This window comes from Mus pahari, chromosome 16 (genome assembly GCF_900095145.1).
Source record: "Mus pahari chromosome 16, PAHARI_EIJ_v1.1, whole genome shotgun sequence".
NCBI classification, from domain to species: Eukaryota; Metazoa; Chordata; class Mammalia; order Rodentia; family Muridae; genus Mus; species Mus pahari.
Genome location: NC_034605.1, coordinates 66,687,362 through 66,697,670, shown reverse-complemented (window position 1 = coordinate 66,697,670; position 10,309 = coordinate 66,687,362). Strand labels below are relative to the sequence as shown.

Genomic DNA, 10,309 nt, shown 5'->3' with positions numbered 1-10,309 from the left:
AGAAGGGGTACAAATCTGAGAAATGGGTCACTGATGTCCTCTCTGGCAGATGGGCCCGGTCTGTTACCACTTCCTCCTTTAAGACAATGTCCTCAGAAGGGACAGTACCCCCTCCTAATATGTTTGTTCTGGAGATATTTTTGGTTGTCCACCTCGGCGACCAGTGTTACTGGCATTTAGCTGGTATAGAAGGCAAGGATGTTGCCAAATGTCTTTCTGTGCAATAGAAAAGGACTGTCTGAGCCAGTGTCAGTGACAGGTTAAGCCATTGTTTCAAAGAAGAAAAAAGGTAAGTGGAAAGTTCAGTGCTGTGATTTCCATTGCAGAGTAAGGAAAGGAGGACGGGGCACAAATAGCCCCAATCCACAATGTTTGTGTGGCTGGAGAGATAATGGCTCCACCATTAAGAGGTCACGGTGTTCTTGCAAAGGACCCAAGTTCAGTTGCCAGTGCTCATCCTGGGTGACTCACAACTGCCTGTAACTCCACCTCCAGGGGTCTCAATACTCTCTTCTGGCCTCCAGCGGGCACAACATGAGCATGTAGAACCACACACAAATACAGACATAAACACATAGTTTAAATATTTTTAAAGAATGTTTATACAAGAACTGGCATCATATCTTATCAGAATATAAAATGATAACACCTAAAGACAGTTTTCAATATTTTCAGGACAGAGCCCCCACATAAAGTCCAACCTGCTCTCGGGAAGCCTTCAGAGCCTGTGGCGGGCAGTCACTGGCCCACTTTTTGATTTCCAAGGAGACCCAGCTCAGCAAGGAGGAACCCTCATTTTAGGTCCAGGTGAGCATCAAGGGCAGGTTACTTTCCAGTGCCCTCTATGAGTCTCAGAGCCACCCACTTGTCTTGCCTCTTGGAACAGTGTGGAAATGGAAGTCTTGGGCTAATGAGGTGGCATGCTTTGGTAAGAAGCTTCTGTGTGTTGATGTTTGTGTTTGGTGAGGATTCCCATCACTCCTGAGTAACAGCAGGGATTTGAGACACAGAAAGTAAGCTCTGAGTTGCTGACTGATACATGACTATCGTGGTCTTGAAAAAGTACAAGGGTCAAAGAGATGGCTCAATGTTGACAAGCACTGGCTGCTTTTGCAGGGGACCCCCATTTAGTTCCCACACCTATATCAGGTGACTCACAGCCACGTGTAACTTTTGCTCCTGGGGATCCGACTGCCTCTTTTGTCCTCCTTGGGCACCCATACTCATGTGTACAAACCTCCCCCCTCACACACACAAACACACATAAAAATACACATAATTAAAAACAAAGTAAATCTTAAAAGAATTCAGTGCTCACTTTGACAACACATATTCTAAAATTGGAACAATACAAAGATTAGCATGGTCCCTGCACAAATGATGGCATACAAATTCACAAAGTATTCCATATTTTTCCTTGGGCGCTCAAAGAAATCTGGAAATTTCCCATGAAGGAGATGGGGGATCCATATGTGCATAGCAATATGAGTCTCAACAGAGCCATCTGGCCCAAAGTAATAGGAGTGCACCAGAGCAGATCCCTGTACATTTGTCCAGGAAGCATAATGAGGGTGAGGATTCACCCAACAAGCTCTGCATGTTGATAACCAGTGTCTTTGTTACCACATTCAAAAATCTTCAGACAGAAAAACAGACAGACAAAAAAGCCAGGCAGTGGTGGCAGCTCACGCCTTTAATTCCCCGCAGTTGGGAAGCAGGTGGATCTCTTGAGTTTGAGGCCTGCCAGGGCTACAGAAAAAAACTGAAAAGCAAAAATAATAATAATAATAAATGAGAAAATAAATCTACAGACAGTGTAGATGAGAGTATGGAATAAGTTACAGACGTTCAATGGGGCCAGCTAGATAGCTTCCCAGGGAAGGACACTTGCTGTTCACGCTTGGAAAGCTGACTCCCTTTTGTAAATGAAAAGAATCTTTAGTTTTACTAACCAAACCAGGAGAACCATACAGTTCAAGCCAGTGCCAGTGTGTACCCTTTCCGAAGTGAGAACTGTCACATGCCACAGGCATCAACAACTTTATTGACTGCGTCTGGGCCAGAGATGTCTCTAGCTCCATCCTGGTCAGTGGTAAGCTGGCTGTCTCCACGTTCAAGTCCTGCATAGGCAGATTTTTCTTCATTCTTCAGCCTCTTTAAAGTCATACCTGCTAGTGAACATGCCTTCCAAGAATTACTAAATTAGCACTTCTTTAAGGCCCAGCCTGCTGGAAGGAGGGGTCTGACTGAGGGTTTTGGTTCTTTACAGCAGGCACAGCTCTTAGCCATCTCTCACAAATTTAGATCAGCTTAATTTAAAAGAAGCCCTTTAAGGCTGGAGTTGTTTATCAGTGGCAGGTGCATGCTTCCTGGGTTCAGCACCAATAAGTAAATGAATGAGCCCATTTTATGAATCCTATAAATTTACCCAGATGCCACTGATCTACTTGGAAGCTTGTTTTTGGTTCTGGGGATTGAGCCCACTAGGGCATGGCTGTGTGTACACACCACACGCAGTTTAAAGTCCCTTCCCTTCCCTTCTCTTCTTTTCTTGTTTATTTATTCATTTATTTCTGCCTATGTATCCCTGGCCATTCTAGAACTCAGCGTGTAGACCAGATCGGCCTTAAACTCACAGAGATTCATGTACCTTTTTGAAATAGGTTTTGTTTTGCTTTCTTTTGCAGCAGCTCTAGCTGACCAGTAACTGGCTGTGCAAAGCAGACTGGCCTCAGACTCAGCCTTGCCTGGCTCTTCCTCCTGAGTCCTGCCGTCAATCATTTCACATGTCTTTGCTTATTTAGTATGTATATGGGTGCGCATGTATGCACAGGGGGCAGGACACTGGAGTGTCAGGGAACAACTTGCAGGAGTCTGTTCTCTCATTCCATGATGTGGGTCCTAGAGATCAAACTCGGGTTGTCAGACTTAGTGGCAAACACCTTTACCCCCTGAGACATCTCATCAACCCATAATCTTTTCACTCTCTGTGGTGTTGGTATTTTGCTGGGGTCTTGTGCACACTGTATGGGTGCTTCTATCACTGAGCTACACCCCGTCTTCCAGTGTCGTAGTTTTTAATAACTAGTTTGCATCCTCAGACCTGGAAGGGGTGTAGTTGTTTTGTTCTGTTTAACTCTGTTTCTCATCTCATGTCACTGAGTCCCTTGGCTGTTGTCTTTGTTAGGGTTCTATTACTGTGAAGAGACACCATGGCCACTGAACTCTTAGACAGGGAAACATTTAATTGGGCTGGCAGTTCAGAGGTTTATCAGCACGGCAGGAAGCATGACACAGGCAGACATGGTGCTGAAGAGGTAGCTGAGAGTTGTACATTTAGATGGGCAGGAAGAGTCTCTGGCCCTGGTTTGAGCTTCTGAAACCTCAAGTCCACCCTCATTGACACACTTCCTTCAACAAGGCCACACCTCCTAATCCTTTCAAATAATCCCACTTCCTATGAGTCTGTGGGGGCCATTTTTATTGAAATCACCACAGCCAGGTCTTCAGGGGATGAAGAATTAAACCTGTTACTATAGGTGTTGCCAGTGGATGTAATGCTAGAAACAATGCCATTTGATCTAAGATTTCAAGCTAAATTCTTGTTTTTGAGGATATGGTAGCACATATCTTTAATCCTAACACTTTGGAGGCAGAGACAGGAGGATCTCTTTGAGGTCAAGGCCAGCCTGCTCTACAGAGTGAGTTGCAGACCTGCCAGGGCTATATAATAGAAAGATCCTGTCTCAAAGCAAACAAACTCTGGTTTTGTGTTTAAAATGGAATTAACAGGACTTAGACAATAAATTATAACTTGAGTGGATATAGGAGGATTGTGCATGTCTAGGTATTCTGTAGTAATTGGTTTACTGCTGTCTCTTAGGTTAGTTATAAAACATCCTATGAAGTCAATCTCTCTCTCTCTCTCTCTCTCTCTCTCTCTGTAGTGCTAGGGATGACCCAGATCCTCATGAGTGAGGTAGCCCCTAGCCCAGGAGTAAATTTTTTGAAGCAAGAAAAATTTTTGAAGTGAAATTTATTAGTACATGTGCTTAAAAAATAAATGCAATTTCCCAGCAGATACATATGTTAGTCCCAGATTCCATCTGTCTGGTTAGATGTTTTATTTAATTCTACTTGATGAAACTGAATAGAAGGTTAAATTTAGGATGCTGTCCCCTTGGAACTCATAACATATTAAATAACACTCTTATTCAGACATTGCCTTGTCATGGTTAATTGCCATGATGCAGAATTACGGTGGCATTATGTAGGGAACATAAGGGACTCCAGGTAATTAATTTTCCCTCTGGACTATTTAGGAGTTGAAATGCTTCCTTGATCCTTATCAGCTGTGACTCTAAGGACTAGTGTGACGTTTGCCCTCAGCGTCTGTCCTTGTTCCCTTCCAGGTAACAACGTCCACTTTGTGCACCGAGACAGGAATAGGTTGGATCACAAACCCATAAACTCCGTTTTACAGCTTGTGGGGGTTCAGCCCGTGAACTTCATGAGCAGACCTTCAGTCATCCACGTGTGACTTCACGTGGCATCTTCCACTTGTGAATGCCAGGCACCATGGCTTCATGGGGCTATGAAACACAGAGCTTATGTGCCTATAGAACTACATGCTGAGGGGCATCAGCTGTTAGAAATGGAACAGACAGTTTAAATTTTATAGCTTCTATAATTTTATACAAAATATATAAAAGTCAAACATTATAAAACTATTACCATTGTTAGTATCATTTTGTGAATATCCACTCAATAAAAGATTTTTAGCAACTAAAATATAAGAAGGGGGTGCTGGAAAGATCACTCAGTGGTTAAGAGCACTTGCTTCTCTTGCAGAGGACCAGGACCCAGGTTTGGTTCTCAAAACCCACATGTTAGCTCTCAATTGTCTGTAACTCCAGTTCCAATGGAGCCAACACCTTATAGCCTCTGGTATACATGCATATGTGCAGGCCAACACTCATACACATAAAACAATAAGTAAATCTTTTAAGAAATACATATGTGTGTATGGGAACGAGAAGCAAAGAAGGGGCCAGATATGATGGCACAGGCTTGTAATCCTAGCCCTGAGAAATGGAGACAAGAGTCAGGCCTGAGCTATCTAGAGAGAGCCTTTCTGAGAAAAAGTCAGTTAATGGCAGGGAGGAATACATAAAGGGAAAGAAAAGCAATTCAAAAAAGTTATTCTGTAAACAATGTAGCCAGAGATGTATATATACCATTTTTTTTTTTGTATTCTTGGAGAAAAAAATGGTAAATAAACACAGAACAACTATATGTGTCTGTGGTGAAAAGTATCAGTATTTCTGCTTGCTTTCCAAGCTCTGTGTTTCTCATGCTCTCTCATAAGCTTGGCTGTGTTGGGAGTGGGTCAGGAAAGAATCTTTAAACATTAAAGTGAAAATGCCTGCCTACATTAAACTTCTTTGGAGGTGCAGGTGATTTCTTGCACAGGGGTTACCTCCCAAGTGAAGATTCATTGAACCTCTTACAGGCAGCAGGCACCTGCTACCTATTGCCCTAAGCTTGTTTTGGTGAAATAAGTTGAAGGAAATACTTGGTTTGGTTTGATTTGGTTTGGGGACTGTGCTGGGAATAAAAAACAAAGTTTTTATGCATGTGAGCACATTCTGTTATCACTGAGCTACATCCCCAGCCCTGATCATATTTTAAATATCTAGGTCAAAGGGTACCTAGAATATATATAACTCTAGATTCTTCTCCTAGTGCACACACAAACACACAACACATTCTGCTTTTTAAAAGGCAATATTAAGATTTTTTTTTAAAACCTCTGTAATGAAAATGTATGTTGTGTGATTGATTGGGTATGTTAGCCCACACTCAGGATCTCAGCACAGGCCGAGGCAATAAGACTGGGGTAGATACTGAGTTCCAGGCCAGTCTAGGCTATATATTGTGAAATTGTGTCTCAAAAATAACAAAAAGAAGTGTGCAGCCAGATACGGTGATGCACGAGGAAGCAGAGTTAGGAGGGTCTCTGTGAGTTCCTAGACAGCCAAGGGCTACATAGAGAGACACTGTCTCAAAATCAAAACAAAGACAAATGTGCATTGGGTTAGGTCGTACATTCATAAACATCTGCATTTTTTCACCCCAGATCTGTCTTATTTGGAAAACTATTTTCATATTTTACCTTTCAAAAATCTTACTTTTGTCCCAGAAGTTCTCATGAAATGTATCATAAAATCAAATCACTGGTAATCCTTAGTAACTGTAGTACTACTAGGACCTTATACTTTTATATAAAACATATTAAGGCACAAAACTGTATTTTAATGTACTTTTACACGAGTATATATGGACAGTCATGTTTTTAAATCAATAAAAAAATATTTTCAGAATTTAAAATTAAAATTTTTTGTTTGGGTTATTTTGTTTGTTTCGGGTTCTTTGGAGTAAGAGAGAAGAATGTCTATGGAGAGAGGGCTCAGATACTAAGAGCACATACTCCTCTTACAGAAGTCCTGAGTTTGTTTTCCTGCACCCATATCAGGCCACTCACAAATGCCTAAAATATCAGTTCCAGAGCATCTGGCCTCATCAGCACATGCACATGGTGTACATATCTGTACTCTGATACATATACATAAAACGTAAGGAATAAATGTTAAAGCAACAGCAACTACAAACTTTTCTAACATAGGCTGGCCTTGAACTCTCAAGTCTCCATTCCCAGCCCTCTAAGTGCTGGGATTATAGGCATGTGCCGTCATACCCAGCCGGTTACTTTTTGAACATAAAGAGTAATAGCCAGATTCCCTCTTGCCAGTTCTAGCTAAAATTTAATGCCAAGGACCGGTCGGCTTGGAGAGGGGTTCCTGAGAGATGGGGTTGTCTGGGAGCAGCAGCGAAACAAATCACTGGAAATCAAATGGTGGGTTATAAGCTGTCGGCCTATGTTCTGCTCAAATGACTTCCAGATTGTTTTTGCCAAGTTCTGCTTTCTCTGGAGATCTCCAGATGGCTCTCTGCTCGAGACGGCTCTTTTGCAATTCTAAAAACTCTCTACCTCTCATCTCTAGCAGACCCAAAGCCTAGTCTTTTATATATCAATACCGTCATTACCCCAGGTTCTCTTTTGATTATCCCATGAATCAACCACACATGACCCCAGCTCCTTGATTCTTAGAGACAGCAAGCACAAACACAGACAGTAAGCTAGCTGGTTGGGACCCCCCCCACACACACACACACCCTGAAATTGCTGTTACTACCAGTCCCAGGGCTGGATCTAAACTCCCTCTGTCCCAGGCTGACTTTGAACTTAGAAATCTATCTTTGTAAGCATAAACAAAAAACTTAGCTGGATGGGATATTGTCCTGCGATCACCACTTCCTAAGTCTCTTTATCTCCTTCCTTAGTATTTTTCTGACAAGCTCGCTCATGGTACAGCTGCCTCTGCTCCTTTAGATCCATGAAGCTTCTTGTACAATTCATATTGCATCCTTATATTTTTGCATAGTTGAGAAATTACATATTTTTGAACTCATGTTTTTAGCTTGCTTTCCCACAGCCTTAAGGGCTGTCCTGAAGGGTCACAGTGTTGTGCCATTTTGCTGAGATAGACACAGCCTTGCCTCCTGGTCTCAGTGCTGTCTCTGATTATCATGGAGTCATTAATTTTGGCAAAGATGTTCCTCGAAGGAGGAATGTGAAAATATGTACACCATTATACAAACCTTATGCTCATAGCAACCATCAACACTCATGGAGGCCCATGCCCTGCTGGCTCTGTTCCAGGAGCAGGAAGCATGCCATCCCATCCTTTACATGGCCATGCAGGACTCAGCAAATTTATGTATTTGAAAGTCTAAATAATTGTTCTTTATGTAGGTTTAGGGAGGTACAGTTCCATAATGACTGTGCAGGTGATTGCCACTCAAACAAATACATGTAATACCAGGGTACTAGTTCTCCTGTGCAAGAATGACACAAATTTGTAATGCATTTCATATTTTTGGTAGAATATACACTAAAAAATAAAAGGTGCTAAAAAGGCATTTGAGTGCTTGCTTAGAGTTTCAGATGTTAAGGGTATTAGCATCATGGTTGGGAGCATGGTGGCACACAGACAGGGGTTGGAGCAGAGACTTTTACATCCTGGTCTACAGGGAAAGAGAGAGACTGGGCTTATGAAACCTCAGCGTCCACCCCCAGTGACACAGTTCCTCTAACAAGGCACAGCTCCTAACCCATCTAATTCTTTCAAACACTTCCATTCCCTGGTAACTAAGCATTCAAAATATATGAATCTATGGGGGGCATTCTTATTCAAACTACCACAGGTAGTATGTGCCTGTAGTCCCAGTCCAGGTAGTTGGGAGACAGCTCACTCACGGGAGCTCAGGACCAGCCTGAGCTTGTGTGCGTGTGAATGTGTGTGTGTGTGTGTGTGTGTGTGTGTGTGTGTGCGTGCGTGTGCGTGTGTGCGAGTGTGCGCACACATGCATGCACACGTGTGTTATAAAATTAGCTGTAATGCACTAATGCACACTAAACTTCCCAGGTCCAAGTCATGATTATACCAGAATTGAAATCCTGAAACCCTTTCAGTGAAAAATGTAGAAATTGTAGATACAATGCATTTTGTGGTGCTCTGTGTTCACCAGATTTTACCCATACAGTCTGCACAGTGTGTGGAATTGCTGTTATAACCATCATCGATAACACACATTTCACAGAGAACATTTTTTTACAAGATATTTCAGAAGGGCCACAAACAACCAGAGAGCAGGCTAAATGACAGTGTGTAAATTTACAGGCACCTGGGAAACAGGAATTCATTCCCGGCTTATGAGAAACCTGTTCTTTAGCCAGTTCAAACAACTGAGATGGTAGAGTTAAACTATGACCTGGGGCCTGAGGCCCACGGGCGGCAGCCTTCTTAGAACAGTCAGATCTCTCCATGGGTCATGACCCCATGAGGGAATTCATTAGGAACTTTCTGCAGTGAACTGCTCTGGAAAGAAAAATCTCGATAATACAGCAGTAGATTTTGAAAAGCATGGCTGAAAGCAAGGAACATCAAGGTAGCTGCAGTTTCAGCAACTCAGAGAGCTGGGGCAAGAAGATCTCTTGAGCCCACAGGTTGCAGACCAGCCCTGGCAACAGCAGACCTCAGTGAATAAAGGAAAACAGAACGAATCAGGCTGGTCTGTGTGCAAGCATTTTAATAAATCGCAGCACAGGGTTACTACCTGCCTCAATGGTTTATATTCCCGGATGAAAGACACACACAGGCTTTATATTTTAATATGCCTTAACAGCACAATAGCTGGGCGACTGCCTAACCTCAGTGCTGTTAGAATCTACCTCCCACCAACTCCGAGTTACTGCTTACTAATCTCCATGTTCCATCTTGGCTGGCTGCTCGTAACTCCAATTAGTCAGCCCTCTGGGCCACATTTTCTTGGCCCAGAGTCCCAGGGCGCTTTCTTTGTCTCTCTACCCCATGGCAGCTCTTGTCAGTCCTGCACAGTCCTAAGGCATGTTGACTCCCTTTCCTCCAGCTTCCAGAGCTCTCAAGTCCGGGAACCCTATATCCTGCCTCTCCATCTCTCTTCTCCCTAGCTATTGGCTGATGGCATCTTTATTTACTAACCAGAATTAACTGGGGGGCGGAGGGGGGATTCCCAGAAGGTACATGCAGACCCTCTCCTGCAAACTAATTTGGGGGACCCAAATTAGCATCAGAATATAAGCAGCTACACTGGTCTGTAGCTCAGTTACAGTTTTTGTCTAGGATATGTGAGACCCTAGGTTCTTCTTTCCTTCCCACTGGGGGGAAATGTACAACGAACGTTCCTGAGTTCCATCCTTAGAGGCAAAGTAAATTAATTAAAAATAGAAGAATGACTGCCAAGGACACTGGGGATAGACTAGTGATCCACAACCATTTGCTCCTTACCTTCTACCGCACCGCTGAGATAGACTGTGACTCTGTAGATCTGGGGGAGCAACTTTCTAGGGATGTATCATGTCTACTTCAAAATCAAGTTATTTTTAAGCGGTGTGTTCTAGGGCTGGGGCATGACTCAGTTGTAGAGCTCTTGCCTAGCAGCAAGATGAATGGATGGATGGATCATTTAAGACATGCATGTGACGTACAAACACTTTGTAGATGATAATCTTCAAGTTAAAGAATTCATTTTAGGGGCTGGTGAGATGGCTCAGTGGGTAAGAGCACCCGACTGCTCTTCCGAAGGTCCGGAGTTCAAGTCCCAGCAACCACATGATGGCTCATAACCATCCATAACAAGATCTGAC

At 43.0% G+C, this 10,309-nt stretch overlaps 1 protein-coding gene and 1 non-coding gene across 3 annotated transcripts in view; both read left to right on the top strand.

Moving 5' to 3' along the window:
• The window catches only part of Prxl2c (peroxiredoxin like 2C), an 18,722-nt gene extending 12,382 nt beyond the window's left edge, over positions 1 to 6,340 (top strand). For both annotated transcript variants that reach the window (XM_021215876.2, XM_021215875.2), the window contains 2 exons: positions 676 to 807; positions 4,413 to 6,340. In XM_021215876.2, the coding sequence (XP_021071535.1) occupies positions 676 to 807; positions 4,413 to 4,540 (260 nt within the window). In that variant the 3' untranslated portion in view covers positions 4,541 to 6,340. The remainder of the gene's footprint in view (positions 1 to 675; positions 808 to 4,412) is intronic.
• On the top strand, positions 1,311 to 1,415 carry LOC115065651. The gene has a single exon (XR_003845420.1). It is a non-coding gene; the product is annotated as a U6 spliceosomal RNA (small nuclear RNA).
• Positions 6,341 to 10,309: the final 3,969 nt, after the last annotated feature.